Genomic DNA, 22,305 nt, shown 5'->3' on the forward strand with positions numbered 1-22,305 from the left:
AGGGTGTCGACGACGATGTTTTTCAAATGCTTCTTGCGAAGTCTCCTGGCACTGTGTCTGAGGTGGTAACCCTGTGCCAGAGCTATGACGAATTGAGAAGGCAGCGAGCTCTCACCCGACGTTCACCTCAGACGTACAACCAACCACTCGCTGCCCTGGACGTCGTGCCTGACCAGTCATACCTTCTCGCACAAATGAAAGACTTTGTGCGTGAGGAGGTGGCCCGTCAGTTGTCTCTCCTGCCGTTTGCTCAACGTCAGGAGCTCCCACAGCAGCAGCAACTGCAGCAACCAATCCCGTTGGCTCCCGTGCTTCGACATGTCATTCAAGAACAGATTTCCGAGGCCACGCCGGTGCCCATTCAGCAGCATCCTGTCGCCGCGCCTCTTAGTTACGCTGAGGTAGTAAAGCGGCAGCAGCTACAACAGCGCTCACCGTTCCATGGTGTGTCGTATGCTGCAGCCCCGACTCAGCCGTCCGTGACATGGGCTGCTCCCATCAATGCAAATCCCTGGCGAACGCGCGACAACCGGCCGATCTGTTTTGCATGCGGCGGCCCTGGTCATATCGCCCGACACTGCCATCGTCGTGCCCCAGGATACTCAGACGCCCGTTCACCGAACTACATGGATCGTCCCCGCTCTCGTTATGAAAGTCCGGATCCCCAAACAAGCACGTCTTCACGTGACTATCCGCAACCCACGTCTCGTCGCTCACCTTCACCCCGTCGCCGCTCCTTGTCGCCCATGCGTCGTCGACCAGCCCCTGAAAATGAGGGAAACTAGCCCCCGCAGTTCAAGAGGCAAGAACTGCGCTGTCGAAATGCTCAAGTCCTCGAAATTTGCCGTCGAATATTGTCGAAGTTTTTGTTGAAGGCACCCATGCGTATGCTCTTGTCGATACCGGTGCTGCCGTTTCTGTTATAGATGCCAAACTTTGCCGCAAGCTGCGAAAAGTGACTACGCCTCTTGAGATGATGCCCTTACGTACAGCGAATGGAGACCCTGTTCGGCCTATAGCCGCCTGCACTGCTCGACTTATCATTGCTAAAGAACACTATATTGTTGAGTTTATCGTCCTTTCATCCTGCTCGCATGACATCATACTTGGCTGGGACTTTCTATCGTGCAATCACGCCGTTATTGATTGTGCCAGATCTGAACTTGAGCTCTTCCCCTTGTGTGACCCGCCCTACAACCACATTCATCAAGCCGCCCACAAACTAGTCGTAACAGAGGACACAGAAATTCCGCCGACATCAGCTGTTTTGCTCCCAGTGTTCTGCAACAGCATATGTGACGAAGCTGCATTCTTTGAACCATCACGCCTCCTTCTAAGTCGGAAGCCACTTCTTCTGCCTTATTCGACCCTGTCTATTTCGAATGGAACAAGCGCACTCTGCCTCACAAATCCTCTTCCGTATCCCATCCAACTGCTTAAAGGTGAATCCCTTGGATGCGTGCAACCCATTGATATCGGACAGATTTTTTCCGTGCAGCAAGATTCCGCTCGACGCGACCTCGACGCCGTCAGTGCTCTTAACCCTTCTGATATACCAGCTGCCGACCTATTCAATTCGTCGATCGCAGACGGACTGTTGCCATCTGAACGCTCTGCTCTTCTCCAGCTGCTCTACCAGTTCCGCGAGTCTTTCGATGTTGCCCAACGTGCCCTTGGCCGAACTTCTACCATTGTTCACTACATCGACACCGGCTCCAACTCACCAGTGCGACAACGTCCGTACCGTGTCTCCACCGCGGAACGTCAAGTTATTACCGACCAGGTTGACGATATGCTTAAACGCGACGTTATTCGCCCTTCACAAAGTCCGTGGGCATCCCCTGTGGTTCTCGTTAAAAAAAAAGATGGCTCGATTCGCTTCTGCGTGGATTACCGGCGCCTAAACAAGGTCACTCGGAAAGACGTGTACCCTTTGCCCAGAATTGACGATGCCCTTGATTGCTTACAAGGTGCCGAGTTTTTTTCATCGTTAGATTTGCGTTCCGGGTATTGGCAGGTGCCTTTAGCAGAGGCCGACCGTTCAAAGACAGCCTTCGTCACGCCTGACGGTCTATATGAATTTAATGTCATGCCCTTCGGCCTCTGCAATGCGCCTGCCACCTTCGAGCGCATGATGGACTCGGTTCTGCGGGGTTTGAAGTGGCACATATGTCTCTGCTACCTCGACGACATTGTTGTCTTTGCGCCAGATTTCGCAACCCATCTCGAACGCCTCAACCATGTCCTGACTTGTCTGAAGAACGCTCAGCTCCAACTCAATCTGAAGAAGTGCCATTTTGCTGCGCGAAAACTTACAATTCTCGGTCACGTCGTATCAAAGGACGGTGTACTTCCGGACCCGGCTAAACTACGTGCCGTCACCGACTTTCCCAAACCGACGACTATAAAGCAGTTAAGAAGCTTCGTAGGGTTATGCTCCTACTTTCGCCGGTTTGTGCGCAACTTTGCCTCTATAATTGCGCCTTTGACCCAACTTTTAAGTGGCGCCACCAGTCTCTCGTCGTGGTCTTCTGAGTGTGACCAAGCCTTCTCCACCCTCCGTCGTCTCCTCACGTCACCACCTATACTGCGCCACTACGATCCTAAGGCCGCAACTGAGGTTCACACAGACGCCAGCGGTGTCGGCCTGGGTGCTGTTCTCGCACAACGAAAGCCTGGGTTCACAGAGTATGTCGTCGCATACGCCAGCAGAACGCTCACCAAGGCTGAGTCAAACTATAGCGTCACCGAGAAAGAATGCTTGGCAATAGTCTGGGCGCTTGTCAAGTTCCGCCCATACTTATATGGCCGCACGTTTGATGTAGTTACGGACCATCATGCATTATGTTGGTTGTCTTCGCTGAAGGATCCGTCAGGTCGCCTTGCCCGCTGGGCTCTTCGACTTCAAGAGTTTGATATCCGTGTTATATATCGTTCCGGACGCAAGCATGCCGATGCTGATGCACTGTCGCGGTCACCGCTATCCACCGAAACTGCGTCCATATCCACTATAGACCAACCACTGCCAGCTCTTGACGTCGCCGCCGTGTCCTCTGCACAGCGCCACGATCCATGGATCGCTTCGCTTCTTGACGTTTTATCCGAGGCACCCACCCTTTCGCCCACTCGACTACTGCGACGCCAAGCTTCGCATTTCAGCATTCGTGATGGCCTCTTGTACCGGCGGAACTACTCGCCAGATGGTAGGAAGTGGCTCCTAGTGATCCCCCGAACGCTGCGCTCTACAATCTGCGCGTCCTTTCACTCCGACCCGCAGTGTGCTCACGGCGGTGTCTTCAAGACATATGAACGTTTACGCAAAAGATACTACTGGCGCGGAATGTTTCGCTTTGTCCGCAAGTTCATTCGCGGCTGCCACGAGTGTCAGCGACGCAAAAAACCACCGCATCCTGCCACAGGTTCATTACAGCCCCTTCCGTGCCCAGACGGCCCATTCGACCGCGTTGGAATTGACCTATATGGACCTTTACCTTTGACCACAGCGGGAAACCGATGGGCTATCGTTGCTGTCGACCACCTTACGCGATACGCCGAAACCGCTGCTCTTCCTACGGCGACAGCACAGGACGTCGCCTCCTTCATCCTCAATCGCTTTGTGCTGCGACACGGTCCTCCTCGTGAACTCCTCAGTGACCGTGGCCGCGTATTTCTCTCCGATGTAATTCAAGCACTTCTCCACCAGTGCAATATTGTACATCGGACGTGTACTGCCTACCACCCTCAAACGAACGGTCTGACTGAGCGGTTTAATCGGACACTGGGCGACATGCTTGCGACACATGTCGCATCTGATCAAACGAACTGGGACCTGGTTCTTCCATTTGCGACATACGCGTATAACACCGCTACGCAAGTCACAACCGGTTTTTCCCCTTTCTTCCTTCTGTACGGTCGCCAGCCGTCGCACACAATCGACACGTTGCTGCCATACGCACCAGATGCCTCAGAGTACACGCCCGTGTCGGAAGCCGCCCGTTACGCTGAAGATTGCCGACAACTAGCCAAGCGCTTTACTACGGCCGACCAACAACGCCAGAAAAACGCCCGCGATGACGACCGCCCTCCTGTCGCACCATTCGCTCCTGGTGCACTTGTCTGGCTTCATGTACCGCCCTGCGCTCCTGGCTTGTCACCCAAACTGCTTTCCAATTATCATGGTCCCTACCGCGTCGTCGAGCGTACCTCTCCCGTAAACTACGTCATTGAACCTCTTACGCCGCCCGGCGACCGTCGTCGACGTGGACGTGATGTTGTTCACGTAGACCGCCTCAAGCCGTACTTCGACCCTCTTGTCCCCACCTGTTAGATCGCCAGGATGGCTCCTCCTTTCTCGACGGGGGCAATTATAATGAAGAAATGAAGAGAAGGACATCCCGGCGATCATCATCACGAGGAGAAGGCACGAGATTGGCGTTCGGACACCACCATCTTGTTCTCCCTGCCTACTGTTCCGAGCTGCCGCCTGTTTGTTGGATTCGCCCAATAAACCTCTTTACAATAATAATAATAATAATAATAATAATAATAATAATAATATGTACCGTGCACCTGGCTTGAATGAATGAATTCTGGGGTATTACGTGCCAAAACCGGCGAGTTGATGATGAGGCGCACGCCGTGGTGAGGGACTCCGGATGAACTTTGACCACAAGAGGATCTTTAACGTGCCCCCAAATGCTCCTGGCTTCGTCGACCCATCAGGCCGAGGTGACAATGATGAATATTGCCCTCTTAAGCTCGTTTTTCGGCTATCCGTTGTCTAACCAATTTGCTGTCCGAATCTGCAATTAAAAAAAGTTCGCACCACAGCCCAGATATTATGGAAAATTGCGCTACTACGCATTCAGTAATATTAAAAATTAAAGAAACACTCTCTTAACAACTTATTAACTGGTAGGCATGTAGCTGTCCCTATGTCACTCAATCGATGTACAAAAGCAAAATTTGCGTTTTCTTTGCTCGTCTAACTTGTTCACCCTCTCATTTCCTTCCCCTTATGGTACAGAAACATGCTCAGTTTACTCTACCGCCATGCTTTAAGATCGGGTCTCGTAATGATTATGCTCTTTTATTGATTCTTTTTAGGACACGAGTTTTATGAATAACAAAATTCTTACTCGAAGTCATTTAATTTTTAATTTTAACCAAATATGTGCTATCATCATTAATCTTGATGCATCGGAATAATCGTTAGGTGCCTTGAGAAGTCGCATCATGTGTAGGTTCTCGTTTACCTTTATACGCTGTTTGTGAGAGGAAATAATTTACATGAGCTTTTTTTTTTCTTCTTCTCACAGTGTACCTTTGGGAAGAAAAGAACGGCGAGCGTTGTGTGCTCTCCACTGCGAAATGGTGCGCTAATGCCGCTGCGTGGAAGCCAATCGTGCGTTGAGAAGGTGAGCGGCGGCTTTTATTAAATCGAAGCATTTCTTGGCGAACATTTGCCACTTTGAGAGTATCTATCTATCTATCTATCTATCTATCTATCTATCTATCTATCTATCTATCTATCTATCTATCTATCTATCTATCTATCTATCTATCTATCTATTTATCTATCTATCTAACCGCCTACGTCTTGGTGCTCCCATGGTCGTTTCGTTAGCTTCGCATGCACAAAAATTGATATAGTATGACAAGAGTGTATGACCAACATAAATGATAGGTGATGACATCGATGTCGTGGTATGCTTGTCATGTAGGCCATGAAACAGCCGCCTACGTCCTGATACTCTCATGGTCGTTTCGTTAAGTTGGTAGACTCCCCACACACTGCTTCGCATAACATTTTCCAACCTCCTTTATTTTTACAGCGAAGCTGCTAAGGGCCCACTCTTCGATGATCGCGTTCGGCAATACAAAAAGGTCGCCATGATCTCGAGTTGAATCCCTGGACAAGACCGAAGTTTCAAGCGAAGTTTGTTATAAGGTAGATTTCGGTGGCGTCCGTGTACGCAAAAATCACAGCATATCCACGGGGTGAATGATGATGAGTGGGCGAAGCTCCGGAGGGAATCATCGGATCTCCCGCTTAAGGGGACGCTAGCACAAACGCGTTAGAAACGTGCAGTACTCTCTAGTAAGGGGGAGTGGCCACAGCGTCTTACGCAGCCATTTACACATGCCGGAACGTGCACCGCGTTTGCCGACGCCATCACATGACTGCGGAGAGAGTATACCCCCCGTATTCATAAACACTCCTCGACTTGAACTTGACTTGCCACCGCTTTGGGCAGCGCGTTCGAAACGCGTTGAAGGTAAGGCGGAGAGGCCACAGTGTCTTACACCAGCTTCTTACACGGGCCGTAACGCGCTAGCACAAACGCGTTAGAAACGCGCTAGAAACGCGGCCTTTCGTTAATGTTGGGTATTTATTGCCATCGTGGTGCGCGTGTCCATGTCCGCTTCGTGGCGTAGTGGGCTAACGCCGCGCGCTTGGAAGCGAGGGGTCCCTGGTTCGATTCCGCGCTACGGACACAACTTCGGAATTTGTTTCTCATTTTTCTCACACTGGTTACACACTACTACTACGACGACGGGGACGGAACGGGTGCCGCTATAATGAGCTTCGCCCCTAAAAAAAAAACACTCATTGGCCGTGTGCTGAATGTGCGAGTGAAAGCACGCGAGGGCGACGGACGCGCGCTTTCATGGGGAGCGAACGCACGGCGGAGAGTAAACGCGACTTATGTGCTAATGAAAGCGCGCGAGGGCGAGGGACGCGCGTTTTCACGGGGAGCAAACGCGACTTCCCAGTGAAACCCTCAAGGGCTGCAGAAGATAGCGCCAACCTTTCCCTTTCCCTCAAGAACCACTTACCAGTGAAAGGGGAGCGGTGGGCGAGACAGCCTAGACTGCGCATGTGCGTGCCCGCTCTCCCCCTGCGGCGCATGCGCCCAGCCCTGCTGGCCTCTGTCGCCTGTGCCGCGGACTCTCTCTGGGCTCTCGCCCGCCTCTCCCTAAAGTGTCGACAACGGCGTTTAGCTGTTCCGTCACCTAGCCAGCGTCTTCACAGCCACCCAGCAGCCGTGTCACAGCGGTTGTGTGCGGTCACACAAACAACGCGCACAACTGTTGTCGATGGCCGGGGCGTTTTGCCCGCGTTCGCACCGAACGCCCACGGCATTGGTGACGTGTTTATGAAGAACGTGCCAACCTTTGTCGTACACCCTATGGCGGTGTACCGTAGCGTCCATAAGGCCATGGTCCCTGGGGTCACTAAATAAATGAAAACCACAAAACCATATATATTTCTCATTCTTTATTAGTTCAAATAACCAATTACATCATCACATCTTAACAGTCATAAGTGGAAATAGATAATTCCCACCATAGTACAGCATCTCTAGCATCTCTGGCCTTTCCCACCCTGTTTCTCTCTCCCTCTCCCACAGGGCGTGGGATCTGCCGGCTTTTGTATACTACAACCGCCCCTTCCGTGTGTCCGCCTTTCAATCTCAGTCTCAGATCACCATTGAAGTATAACGTTTAGAAACTGTAACGTACCACCTACTAAGTATCTCTGCGGAGTGCGCTTAATAATGCAGTCGTTTGGCACAAAGCTTTTGAACGAGCTTCAAATTGAGATTGAATATGACCTTTGTTTTGCTTCTGCAGTAGAACTACACTTAATTGAAAATATAAACAATAAGTTTTAACCTATTGATAATTTATTTATGTAAGTTGAAACTGAAATCGCGCTTTATACTAACAGTTTCCAGTCCTCTTGGCTTCGTTGTCTTCCTTTTCGCACTTTTCTGATTGTAAATGCGCATTGTTAAATATACTACAGTTTTCGGACTTCCTGTATAATTTTTTCATAGACGCACGATTTAGTGCGACTAATCAAACCTATGTTTCACGCTTAACCCAAATGTCTTCAAAACTGCATGTTACTTGTGGCGTTTGGACCACCTACCAGCCGTTGGCTATGGTTCTAATGTTTTGTATATTTTCCCCTTGTGTAAAGCGAATGAATGAATGAATGAATGAATGAATGAATAAATAAATGAATAAATAAATAAATAAATAAATAAATAAATAAATAAATAAATAAATAAATAAATAAATAAATAAATTCATTCCATCACACCGAGCGATAACATTGTCACATATTCCGGCCATCAACTACATCAGAGCCGGCGCCTGTGTTTGGAAAACCCACCACGGCAGTTTAGTGAATATGTCATCCTGCGGCTGAACATTAGCTCGCGGGTTCAATTACTAGCAGTGGCGGCACCATTTCAATGGGAGACGAAATCCGAAAAAGCGCTACTTAGACGTCAGTGCACGTTTAATACCACCTCCAGGTCGTCCACTACGGCGTGTCTCATAGCCCTAGGTACGTCAGGCGAAGCTGTAGCTCGGGAGCTCCTACCCAATTCATGAAGATAGAGTAATGGGTTTTCTCGTTGACCAGTGCACCGATTTTGATTAGGTTTGTTGAATAGAGTTAAAATTTATTACCTGAAACAAATATCTTTTCTATTTATGTTATAATTTGCTTATTAAAAGTCCTCGAAAATAATATTTAAAAAACTAACTCAAGGATCAAACTTGCAACTGTGTAACTCATCAGTAAAAATAACAATATTACGCTTACGCAGACTGCGCCTAATAATACACCTAGAGCCGCAAAATTTATTTCTTCTACACCGCGCTCAAAGACACCACAAACTTTTGAGTAGGACTTTTGCAAAACGTTGGTAAACATTGTTGAAACGGTGCGAAAGCTGTAAAATTCTATATGAAGTTTGTCTGCTTTAGATACCCTAACACATGCAGTTTAGAACTGCACCATCAGGTTTGAATATGGAATTTTGAATGTGTAAACTTTGTATTTCAATTTATTTGTAAACTTGCCGAGTTACGGCATTTCTATTTTTGCCGTAAGTAGGCAAACTCACCCACTTACGGCAAGTATAAGGTAGTAATAAAAATAAATGTGTTTCCTACAGTTGTATAAAGTTCTATCCTTGCTAAAACTTTCTCTCAAGTGCAAAAAAAAATTATTCATGTCGGTACTGCAGTGGTTTCATAGGTACACTTACAGGTAGGTACACTCATATGTACAACAGTGTCTGATAGGTACAAATATGGAGTGGACCTCGATATATAAAGCTTCCTCGTAAATCCCGTAAATCAATAAATCAATATTGTTTGGGAACGGGCGACCAAAAAAACGCTCTACCGAATCAGAAGTGCCAATATTCTTCTATAGCTGATGCGGCTCGTGTCATGACTTATCTTCGCACTTTCCAGTTCCCTAATCCCATTTCTGCTTCTGTTTATTAACGTTGTAACTGACGGAGTTCCTCGTCCGGAACATTAGCTATATAAGCTCTCGCGTATGTTGCTTAACAGCTGCTATTGTTTCGTGTGCTGCGTTGCGATGTTTAAAATTTGCTTATTAGACCACCACGGGAATAGTAGAACGCAGTGCAAACAATTACAAGACGACGTAATGTCATATGTAGACAAAAAGAAAAAAGTCATCCTGATCCGGTGTTCACGGAGAATAATTCCCTACATCAGCGAATTTGTTTGTTTGTTAGTTTGTTTGCTTGTTTGTGCTTCACTGTTTGATCTTAAAAAACCTACATTCTTCACAGGCTCTTGCAGTCTGAGAAAATTTTGTCAAGAGAATTTATCTGCGTGCGACATTTTCATTACGCAGTTATATTTTCGCGCCCGCAGACACTCCTACTCTGTCTGAAAGACAACAGCGGAGTTGACAACAGCGTATACAGTGCCCCGTGCGAAAAGCACCCTGTTCTCACGTCGCACAATCCGCAGGCGGGTATCCTTTTCTCTTCAAGCTAGCAATCCAAATGCGACGCTCCTCACCTTGAGTAGAAAAGCGGTTCCACATAAACAAGCCGCAGCCACACACCCACCGTGTCTGGTCATGACGGCCGAACGCTTGGTCTCCCCGTTGAAAACTTCCGCTGGTGGCCCAAGCATCGTGCTGAGTTTAGAGTAGTTTCCTCCTCGCCCCGAAAAAGGTTGTGGCCGTGTGTGTTTTCTTGCTCCATTTCAGTTACAAAAATTAATAAAGATCTCCTAAGTTGTAACAGATAGCACTTTTATGCATTTGCAGATAGCTTCCTGTGAAGGTAGGAATATATCTGCCCGGCAAATCGCAATGTTCAAATAGCTTATTCAGAAATTCACTATTTTCTTTAATAATTTGTTTTTAATTTCCCTTCTTAGGGTGCATGTTGCGATTGCGAAATTGAAACAGAGCCATAGTCAATCATATCTGCCTAGCAGACATGGTAGTAAAACTAGCACCCGTTTCAAGAGAGAGAAAGGATGCACAGAAAGGCTAGGGTTAACCCTACGCAGTTCCGGTTGGCTACCCTGCATGGAGGGAAGGAGTAGCCGAGAAATAAAAAGAGAGAGTGGAAAGGGGGAGAGAAAGAAAGAGAGACGAGCACTAAGAAACCACGTACACTATAAAGTCGTAGGGGACGGCATTCTTAAAGTCTATCGTGAAGGCCCGCAGACCACAGGAACCTTAGTAACCCGAGTTGTGCGGATGTTCTTTGGGAGCACTGACATAAAGCTTTTAGCTCTGATAGTGGACGATTGCCAAATAGGTGCAGCACTCTGCACATCACTTGTCTCTGGGCACTATGTCGCGGGCAGACACAGGTAATGTGTGCGAGAGTCTCCTGTTTCAAGATATCGATCACCCAAATCTGCTAAAATATCGATAATCCAAATCTGCTAAAAATGCGGTGGTCACTGCAGTTCCTGTTAAGATTGGCACGAACTGGTACATGAAGGCTTTTTATTCGCATAGCCTACCGAATTTGAAGAATGAATATGTCGAAAGCGAGGCAGGTCTTAAATGGGATTTCTGCTTACAGAAGACATGTTCGACATCCATTTTGCGAATGAAACGTGCGCTAAAGTGAGAAACTAAAAATATAATTAGTGAATCGTTTCACTACTTACCTCAACATTGCGAGTAATCGAGGAGAAATTTCCACTTCTATCAGGGAAACCCGAACAGAGCTATATATTACATGCACTATTTGAAAAATTGCGCCAGGAAACAAAAAAAAAGAAAGATTGGTGGTGTAGTTATCGTCTCGCATCGAGCAAAAAAATAATAACATAACAGAAGTAAAACCTGAAGTTCAAAACAACATTTTTTAAAAATCACAAACAGATCCCACCATCCCAAATGGAGCCAAACCTAAGAGTTCCTGGAAGCGCAAGTGTTCCTGTAATTTAATTCACTCGTTTCTTTTCTTCAGAAGAGACAGAGAAAAGTCATGAGAGAAAGGCAGGGAGGCTAACAAGGCTGAGCCCGGTAGGCTACCCTGCACTAGGGAAGGGGGAAAAGGGATTGAAAGAGGAGAAAGAAAAGAGAATTTCCCACCCTGCACATTTACAAAGTCAAGCGTTCATCGCCGAGTTTCCTCACAGGCGCTCATACAGGCCAGTGCACCTCAAAAAACGCAGCAGCGCCTTTGTATACCCCTGCACATAGCAGACGCATGCAGACGCAGACGCATAGCAGACGGGCCCAAGATCTTCAGAAAACATTCTTCTTTTCCTGCGGGCAGCAGTTATTTGCGCGGTGAAATGAGCCTTTTGTTCATTCATTTGTGACACTATGGTATGTACAAAGTTAGGTGATGAAAGCAGTGATACCATGGATCGAGCAATTGGTCTGGCGTTCTTGTTGCCGAGCAATATACATATACGCTATGTCATGGCACGGCCATTTTGATGTTGTTGAAAAGGGTCCTGAACAACATCTTGGGCTTGATGAGAAAACACAGTACGTGGGTAGCATAGGCTGCTATGAACATTACAGCCAAATTTTGCAGTCGTGCATGGCACGTGGAGTTTGCAAGCGGAGCACGATGTTACCTTTTTTTTCAAACGCTATTTTTTTTTTAAACAGAAGCTGGCTCCTCACTATTTTCTGGGCGCTTTATTTAGTAATATAGCAGAGTCCCACACGCAGCTGCTGTTGGCCAATAGCTGACATCAGTCAAGGAGGCTTTTTGCATCAGTGCACTTATTCATATTGTTAATGTCTATGTTTATTGACGCAGTTTAATAAACACTCTCAAGTAAGCGAAAATCTGCTTTCAAATTTCGATAAGAATTACGTACTTCCGGAAGTGTCCACCCGAGTAGGAATTAAACTTTGGCCACTCTACTTATCGGTGTCGTATAGCCGTCGGGTCTCGCTAATTTTGACTTGTTTTGAACTCTCAACTAGCCTCTAAACTTACCAGGCGAAACTTGAGGCGAAACAACCAGGCGAAACTTAAGGTCAGACCACACGCACACTTGCCCAGCGCGCGCTCAATACTGGACGCTCCTGGTAAGACGCCTTGGCAGACTTGGCTGCGTGTTGAGCGTGATAGCGCTTTAAAATGTAAAAGTTGGATGTGGCTACTATCCTTCGGTCAAGCTGGTTAAGGACAAGCTGGTTCTCCGGGAGCTTGGGTTCTTTGAGCTAGTGTTCGCTCCCCGCGCTTCTGTTTGGCGTAGGAGTCGCGAAAACACTTCTTCATTTTCTCAACGAAGCGCTCCCACGTTGTTAGGGAGTCATCGTGGTTTTCGTACCACATCAGCTGTCTCACTCAGAAACATTACGACGTATTCAAGCCCGGCTCACCCTGGCACACTGCGTCGGCCACTCGTCGACATCTTCGCCCACTTTTCCCGGCGAACGAGCGTGGTTCCTTGTAGTGCTGCAAAGGTCCAACCGGCATCGACCTTTGAGCAGGGACAACTAGAGCTGGCGCTTGTCCACCTCCGTCCTGAACCACGGGGAAGGTCTCTGGCAAGAGATCGGCAAGACGATGGCACCGGCGAAGTTCTAGGCGTTACGACTCCGTAGTACGTTGTGTCGTACCCAGCACCTCCACCACTTTCTTACGCCCACGAAAGGCCTTTATTGAACAGCCAGGCAGAGTTAGTCGCGATGGCCTTTATCAGCTGAGTGCCTGTCAACATTCAGCTAGCCAGCCGCACGTAGTCTTCCTCTTCCCCGTCTTGGATGGCCCACATTCTGTTAAAGCGTAAACCTAGAACGCACGTAAGTGCCACAATATATATATATATATATATATATATATATATATATATATATACGAGAAGAACGGCAACCGAGGGGCGCGAGTTTTATTAATCATATCATAAGACGCCAACAAACAATGACACCAAGGACAACAAAGGGGAAATTACTGGTACTTAGTAATTGTATTAAACAAATGTGAAATAATGAAAATGGATGTAAAAACAACTGGCCGCAGGTGGGGCACGAACCCACGTCTTCGCATTACGCGTGCGATGCTCTCCCCATTGAGCTACCGCGCCGCCGTTTTCCCATCCACTTTCTAGGTTATTTATGTCTTACAACTAGAACTAACCCTGGTAGTGTTAGCCAGCGCCACCATTCACAAACCTAAACGGCGGATGTGGAGTATCCTTTCTGCCGCAGGCGTTACGAGTACGTGATCTTTTTCGGTGAAGGCAACTGGTCAATAAACCCACATATGCTACCTGAAGGCATCAACGGTGCCGGATTCGAGTCCTCGTTATGTAATGAACGAGAAGAAAGGGAACCGAGGGGCCCGATTTTTGTTAATCATATCATAGGAAGCCAACAAACAAGGACACCAAAGACAACATAAGGGAAATTACTTGTACTTACTAAATGAAAAAAGGAATGATAATGTAATGGAAATTAATATGGATGAAAAAACAACTGGCCGCAGGTGGGGAACGAACCCACGCCTTCGCATTACGCGTGCGATGCTCTCGGTGTCATTGTTGGATTCTTATGGTACATTATATATATATATATATATATATATATCAGATCCAGTGCACATACTGGACTGTAAGTGAAGCGAAGCTTTAGTAAAATGGTTAATTAAATACTTTACAAATAAGGACAACGCGTACAATTTCGTTTAGTTTTATCGTATACACCGTATAACCGTACAAAATGTTTATGTTTACCCATCACAAGGGTCACGTCTTTATTGTCAAGCAATTTTTTTGCTTATGCAGTGCATTGTCCACAAGTTATGTGTGAGAACGTGTGGAAAGTGGAAATCGGCCAACAAATGGCGCATCGCCAGTGGCTTATACCGAATGGCTAAATCAAAGGAAATAAAAGTACTCCAAGGAATCCACGAAATATAAGTCAACATTCCATTAGCGGATAGTTGTGCTTTTATATCTGTGCACCGACATTACACGTGGAGGTTTTAAATAGAAGTTATTGCATTGTTTTACGTGAAACAGAGGGGCGCATACTTAGCATACAAGGGTTATGTAAGCCACATCACGGTTACTTTCATGCGGTGAACTTGTAACGTTTGTATATATATATATATATATATATATATATATATACATCACGGTTACTTTCATGCGGCGCACTTGTAACGTTTGTATATATATATATATATATATATATATATATACATAAATCCGGATAGAAATCGAAAGACCGAAGGGCACACAGCAGCCTTACAGCCTTAATTGTGCGCGCCAGACCCACGAATGTAGTCAAAGAATGCTCCGCTACAAAAAAAAAGAGAACGTTAGAATTTCTCTCGTGGCGTATATATATATATATATATATATATATATATATATATATATATATATATATATATATAGCCGGACCCCGGCCGAAACGTCAGTAAAGACCTGTTATGTTTTCCTACGTGCTTCTATTTTTGGAACTACTTCTGTGCCGGCTCCTGTTATTCTTTACTTCACTAATATATATATATATATATATATATATATATATATATATTGTTCCCTGGAGTACACACCAAAGGAGGAGCGCATTACAGCCATCGATAAACAAAAACGTCCTCGCCTGAGTGGGTTTACGACCAATTTAACACTATTTACACCACGATAAATACACCGGCAGCCTCCAGCCTTGTTTTCACCGGGAGCGTGCCAGGGCGAACGGCTCAGGAAAGTTTAACTTGAGCCAGCGCACGCACTTATTAAGCTCTCTCGGAAACCCCTCCATGGCAGAAGTTGCGTAATCTGAGCTCACCGGTTCCTCGTTTGCGTGGAAGTTTTCGTGAGCACTGAAGATGCTAATGCTGACGCAGGTGAACGCACACAGACGCGCTGGGAGAAATGTCGCCACACCTCCCCCCCCCCCTCCCTCTCCTTCTACGCGCACACAAACTGCCAGTGTTTGCCTAAACATATCTGCGTCCTATATCTAATTGGAATCCGCTATACAGAGATTGCTCGAGCGCAGGTAAATACTTGTTTCAGACACTGATTAGTGACGACGGTTTCTTGCCGGACTACCGGAGAATTGCCGAAGAATTAGGGAAACAGCCGCGAAAGAAGAAGCTCACGTGATCTCGTTAGCGCGCACTCGCATGCGAGTTGTTGCTATATGTGACCCGCCGGGGTGGCTCAGTCAGCTAAGGCGTTGCGCTGCTGAGCACGAGGTCGCGGGATCGAATCCCGGCCACGGCGGCCGCGTTTCGATGGAGGCGAAATGCAAAAACGCCCGCGTGCTTGCGTTGTAGCGCACGTTAAAGAACCCCAGGTGGTCGAAATTAATCCGGAGCCCTCCACTACGGCGTGCCTCATAATCAGAACTGGTTTTGGCACGTAAAGCCCCAGAACGAAGAAGAAAAGAAGTTGTTGCTATATACGCGCGGTGACGCACGTGGCCACCGTCTCGAAGCGCTAGCAACCTGCTCGCGACAACAATGTCCGATGCTTTGCAGGTGGCAGTCATCTTTTGCCGGGAGCGGCGCGAACTTATAGCGGAAAGAGCGTAAGTGCTCAGCGTCTTCTTATCGCGTGCTTGCCGCGCCAATGTTCGCTCGCCATATTGCTGTGTCAACAGCGGCTCCGTCATTAAACCCGCCGTCCCTGCGCGGGCCTCGGAGACAAATAGTGATGGGGTTCGAGATTATTAGCCCTTCCTCTAAACATGGTTGCCCGGGTAGGTACGAAGTATAGTTCTTTTTTTTTATACTTTTCGTGCAGAGGTATGTACCCTAATGTGAAGGGAGAGAGATAACATTTTATTGCTATACTCAGCGGAATAATGAGCCGGCGGCCTCGGTTTAGGACGCGCGTGCCAGTGCACTTGATGGCGGATAATTATGTACGCTGCAAGGTACTGATGCTCCGGGAGTGTGGTGGCCGTAGTCAGCCACCGAGGGTGGTATGGTATAGATGTAGGAAGGTGGGATAAGGTATCGTAATAAGCTTGGGGTGGTGTATCCGCAGAATATTCACACGGGTACACTGTCGGCCGGCTAACCACTGTTACGATGCTATCGCTCGGTGCAAGACGCGCTTTCATGTATGGGAACTTTAGCGAACGATTATTTAGCGAAAGAAACCTTGCGTAATCAGGCTCGAATAGCGGCGTACATTGTGGAACGTACACGAGCACCTGCTTTTACTCTGGAACGTATACGTTGAGTCGCGTAATAAATAGCCGTGGCACTTGACCCGTAGATCATATTTCGACTACGATTGACTCCGCTTGCTGTGTCACGAAATTTCAAAATATCGCCCATGTTCGCAGCAGCCAGTTTATGGAATTTCCCTCGGCTTACTCGCATTCTACTTTTGCTGAATGGGAAGGCGACGTATATATCCAGAATAACGGCATTTGCATCGGTTCCTGCATTACGTCGACAGTGCTTTGCGACATTTACTTGGCTGCGCGTGACAAGAAGCTAAAAAAATACCATATTGAAAGTCACCGAGTCACTGGAGTTTTCAGATGCGTCGATGGTTTTTTTAGTGGTCTAGATTGCGAATAGAAGTTATTTTTTATTCTGCCGCGTCTAAGTGCATTGCGCCATTGTTACTGACACATAAGCTACCCATCAGCGATTTTATTAGGTCTTTAGACCTGGATATACATGTTAGTATTATGAACAAAGGGGCAAGAAACTTGTCCTTTCCTACCAATCGGCACATTCAAAACACCTGAAGAGGGTGATCGTTCACTCTTGCTTCCTTAACGAACTGCAAAATTCGTGTCATCACCAATGTGAAGTCAGCTTCAGAAACCAGGTAAGCCGCCTCAAGAGCTCCGGGTACCCCTCGAAGCTCTTGGTATCAGTTGCAGAATGCTGACTAAGAAAGATGAATAAGGCGAGCGGAGCCACTCGCACTCGCAAGCACTGTAAAGACAAAGTTGGTCATACCTTGCACACAATTTCCCACAATCTGTGAAAGATAGGCTAAACGGCTAGCGTTGATGTGGTGTTTTCGCCACTTGGGCGATTGTCGGGCCTGTGAAAAAAATGTGACTGGTGCAAATAAAAAAAGAAAAGTGTCCCTGCGCGATCACGCACCGAAAACCCTACGTCACTTGTGCAGAACGAGTGGTTTAGAAGACCCCTCTGTCCTGTAGCAAGGTATACATTGGGCAGACGGGCAGGTGTCTGAACACGAGGCTAACTGAGGTAATTGTCACTGTAAGACTAAACATTCAGGTGATTTAGCCTTTCATTGGAGGGATTGTAGGGGAGCACCCACCTTGACAGGAACGGAAGTTGGGTGCTCGGAATACAAAAGAACAAGCAAGGGGAATTCTTGAAGCAACAGAAATTGTGAAATGAAAAGACAGGTGTATCAATTGCCCCTCGGTTTCATTCTCTGAAAGATCGCGCCGCTACCTTGGACTTTTATTATATATCCAGTGGGAATACAAACAGTGTAATGTTTGTCTTTTTATTGTTCTGGGTCTTGTTCACGGCTCACTGCTGTGTGAACACGTGCGCTTCTCAAGCGACACTACAAAAATGCGGGTCATTGAGCATTAAAGCAGTAGTTGCAGCCCAGCGCCTGTGTTTGTCCTTTGTCATGCGTGCGTGAACTTGTCTGTTTTAAGTGTGCGTCTTCATGAATATCATGGCTGACCAACTAGCCCTTCGGTATATATTGTTACGTGTAGCTGATGCCCAAGGCTATTTACAATTTATTCACAGGGAAGCTAACGTAGGCCAAAGTGGCGACGCAATATCATGCGGGAACACGTCGTCTTCCTTCTTCTCAGTACAGCCACACTGTGGTGGCTGTTCTGTATCATCAGCTCCGGCAGTAGAAGCACCATCCCGGTGCTTAAGCTACACAACCGCGGTGAAAGGTGTGTGGTATGGCTTTAGTCTCGCCACGTGAACGATGTCGCAGCTGCAGATGACGCTGACAGGTCGGCGGGGTTGATTTCACACGTGACATCGGTCACTTGTCGCATCACACGGTATGGGCCCGTGTAGCGCGACAGCAGCTTTTTGGATAGGCCCACACGGCGGATGGGTAACCAGAGAAGCACTAGAGCACCCGGAGAAAAGTGCACGTCCCGATTGTAGCAATCACAGAGGCGTCTCTGATGCTCCTGTGAGGCCTCGAGACGGGCGCGGGCGAGCTGGCGCGCGTGGTCGGCGTGTGCGATTGCGTCGCGGGCGTATTCAGTGGCTGAACGTGTGGGTGAGGGCACCAAAGTGTCCAAGGGCAACGCGGGTTCTCGGCCACAGAGGAGATAGTATGGTGAATAGCCGGCGGTGTCGTGACGCGATGAATTATACGCGAACGTCACATATGGTAAATGAAGATCCCAGTCCTGGTGGTCGGCCGCAACGTACTTCGAAAGCATGTCGGTCATTATCCGGTTGAGGCGCTCCATGAGGACGTTGGTCTGTGGGTGGTAGGACGTGCTGAACTTGTGCTTTGTTGAGCAGGAGCGGAGGATGACCTCTACGACTGCCGAGAGAAAGCTACGGCCACGGTCACTGAGTAACTGGCACGGAGCACCATACACTAAAATGATGTCGTAGAGAAGAAAGTCAGCGACGTCAGTAGCACAACTTGTCGGGAGAGCTCTTGTGATTGCGTACCGCGTAGCGTAATCAGTAGCGACGGCGACGCATTTATTTCTGGAGCACTAGAGAGGAAATGGTCCAAGAAGGTCTATACCAACATGGAAAAAGGGTTGGGGCGGGACGCGACTTCCCAAGACAGCTGCTACGTCATCCTGTGACGACCTCTTCCACCAGCCTTGGCGATGTGACAACTTAACCCGCATCATCCGTCGTGAGGTCGAAGCAGCACAATCGGCCGCCGCTTCATTCTCGTCACCTGGTCATTCTCCGCCGACGACCTCCTTGATCCAGGCCGTCGTCAATCAAGAGTTGTCAAACGTCGGCCTGCACTCCGTTTTTCCCGTGTGCTCGGAACCTCCTTCTCTACGCACATTCCCACCCCGTTCTTCTTACTCCTCTTATCGACAGCGCAACCCGCCCGAATAACGAACTGTGAACGACACGCCGATCTGTTTTAACTGCCGACGCACTGGACATATCTCTCGCCTCTGCCGCTGCCGCTGGACTTCTCTGACGCGCTATTCTTCTGATTACCCCTCTCCTCCCTCTAGCGCGTCCTTTTCCTTCGCTCCTTCTATGTCCGATCTATCATCTGACCCTGCCACACCTCTGACACGACCCCGCTACTCCAGCTCGCCTTCTCCCTCCCGCCGTAATTCTCGTTCGCCCCCGTCACGCCGTGCTCCTTCTCCGATCTACTTGCAGCACCCCCGACCGGAACCTAGACAGTGCAGCTTCTGGAGGTGAATATGCATTGACGACATTGGTACGAAATCCTCGGTTCACCTTACCAATGAACAAGACTCTTATGGACGTTCTCGTCGACAGTGTTCCTGTGTGCGCGTTGATTGACACCGGGGTGCATGTGTCCATTTATATGAGTGCAGCTCATCACCGTCGGCTCAAGAAAGTGCTGACGCCTGGCCCGAACCGAGCTGTACGAGTCGCCGATGGAGAGCCTGTCGCTATTGCTGGCATGTGCTCTGCCCGACTTGCCATTTCTGGCAGACAGACCGTCGTTCTCTTCACCGTCATCGAGCATTGTCCTCATGAACTCATTCCCTGTGTAGATTTCCTCGCCAGTCATTCTGCCCTCATTGACTGTTCGGCTGGCTCACTTCGCCTTAACTTGCCTCTTCTTGCCGACCCTGTGGAACGGCCTGCAAGCCATTTGAGCTGCATGGATTTTATTCGCCTACCGCCTCAATCTGTGACCCACGTCGTCTTCCGTCTCCTTAGTGCGGCCACACTGGCGGCTGTTCCGCATCAATATTAATACAGACGTTACCAATCGCGGTATGTGCACACCTGCAATGTCGGGATAGGCCACTTCCCTCCCAGTCACAGCTACAGAGGGGGCGCTGACGCATGCTCCCACTTGATTTGTCTATCCGTGCTGTGCGGAAATGAGGATAAAGATCCGCGGGGAATTGAGGAAGCGAATTTTATAGCAAAAGAAGGTGCTAGCTGCGCTGCGTGTATGTAGCTCAGAGTGGAAGGGAACTGGCCTATCTCGACAATCCAGGTATTCACGTGCGGTGAATGGTCCCTTCTGCATCCGTTTGGTGGTATTCCGTCAATATGAAAACGTCACTTCTGGAAATGAAATCCAATTGAGAGTTATCGCCCGTCCTTGTCCTTTTTCACTATCCGCGTCATCTATAAGCGATATGATTCCAACAACTACATTTGAAGACTATCTATTTCGTTTCTGAATGCGAACTGCGTTCCGCAGTAGCTCTGGCCACTCCGTCTCGATGTTGTTCATCGCGGGGGTGTAGCCAGACCGATAGAGATGCATAACATTTCGTTTACGGACGGCGCCATGAAGGTCCCTTCTCCACTTTGTTGATTTCATGGCGCGCAATGCTGCCCATTTCCAAGCTTTTATGGGAGTGTATGCATGCGCATGAATTATTTTCTTTTCTCTCGTTCTATGGTTTTTTGTTATATAATGAACATGCATTAGCATGCCAAACCTCTTGATCGGCTACCCCCTACCCACCTATCATTCAAATGTCTCTCAGCAGCGCTCACGTATTTGCACTGCTGGCTGATATTATAGTTTCCGTGTAATAAATTCTCGGAATACGCAAATTATGTACGTGGTGGGTGGGCCATGCGGTGTGAATAAATTACGATGGCAGTGCGTGTTCGAGAGACAATTGCCCTATAGGCTAGCGATCTGGCACAACGCAGCCACCAACATTTCGTACTAATTGGCTCACAGGACCCTAATGCAAAATATCATGCATTTTTGTTACCTACTTTGTAAGTAGCAAAATTGCGCGTCCTGACGCGTTTGTGCGCGTGTGTACGCGAATATACGTTTCAATTGCTTCAATGCGCGAGATACCATGAACGTAGAACGTCTGTTGCGTTGATTCACGCTCGCTCAAGACAGTGAAGCGACCCGCCTGTGTGTTGCCATAGGTTAGGCTGTGTGTACCTTCCTTCTTCGATATCGAGAACCACTCTTAAGATTACCGACGTCATAGCACCCGAAGAATTCTCCCGAGGTAAGAGAAAGGGCGGCGCAAGTCAACAATCCATTTGCTTCTCGATAAGGGGGCAAATGGTCAGAAACGGCTTCCCATTCGTGATGAAGTAGGCAGACCCGGTGTCGCATAAGATTTCTTCAACACTATGCATATCACATATTTTTTTCCGAATTGTTAATCCTGCTGCAGCACCCTATACTAAACGGCAGGGTTAGAACACCGGCTTCTGTTTCCAATTTCGTCATCGTCTTTTGTTTTTGACTTTCAGGTTAGTTTGTACTTATCTATATTGTTCGTATTATGCAATCAGTAACATGGTTTTCTAGCGCAAAACCGTTTAGCAAGTTTCTTATGGCTTGCACACTATCTTGGTCAGTGACAGATTGTCCCATGATACTTTCTAGGATATCGTTTGCGATTTCATTTACTATTTTGGCACTTCGTCATGCGACTGGCCCAAGTCAGTTTTATTATCGCCACTAAGTAGGATCAATAATGAAGGGAATCATTCACGTCAGGAAGTACTTCATAAAAAGTACTTCCTAGCAAAATTAGGCAGGCGTTGTCATTAAAGTGACATTTAGCGCATCGCCTGCTTTGAGCACCGTATCATGGAATCACTAGGGCGAGTTACATGTTAATTAACATGTAACTCGCCCTAGTGATTCTATGGACGCGCAACTATCAGTTAACCGATAGTGGAGCGTACATAGAAGCACACGACGAAATAAATGACGTTCTAAGTTGGAGTTCTTTTCTTCTTTTTTTGCGGAATCCAAGAGGTGGCTATATTTTTTTTCAACGCGTTATATTTATGTTTAATTTGGTATAACAACATGACCTAGTTGACTTATTGATGTGTAATGGCGAAGGTCACATCCGATAAAATGGCACAC

At 47.7% G+C, this 22,305-nt stretch overlaps 1 protein-coding gene across 1 annotated transcript in view; it reads left to right on the forward strand.

Annotated features, from left to right (window-relative positions):
- LOC119461479 (relaxin receptor 2-like) overlaps window positions 1-22,305 on the forward strand; it is a 222,061-nt gene that overhangs the window by 195,974 nt on the left and 3,782 nt on the right. The window contains 1 exon segment of the mRNA XM_037722807.2: window positions 5,319-5,417. Coding sequence (XP_037578735.1) covers window positions 5,319-5,417 — 99 coding nt within the window.

The sequence above is a fragment of the Dermacentor silvarum genome, chromosome 8, assembly GCF_013339745.2.
Source record: "Dermacentor silvarum isolate Dsil-2018 chromosome 8, BIME_Dsil_1.4, whole genome shotgun sequence".
Classification (NCBI taxonomy): Eukaryota; Metazoa; Arthropoda; class Arachnida; order Ixodida; family Ixodidae; genus Dermacentor; species Dermacentor silvarum.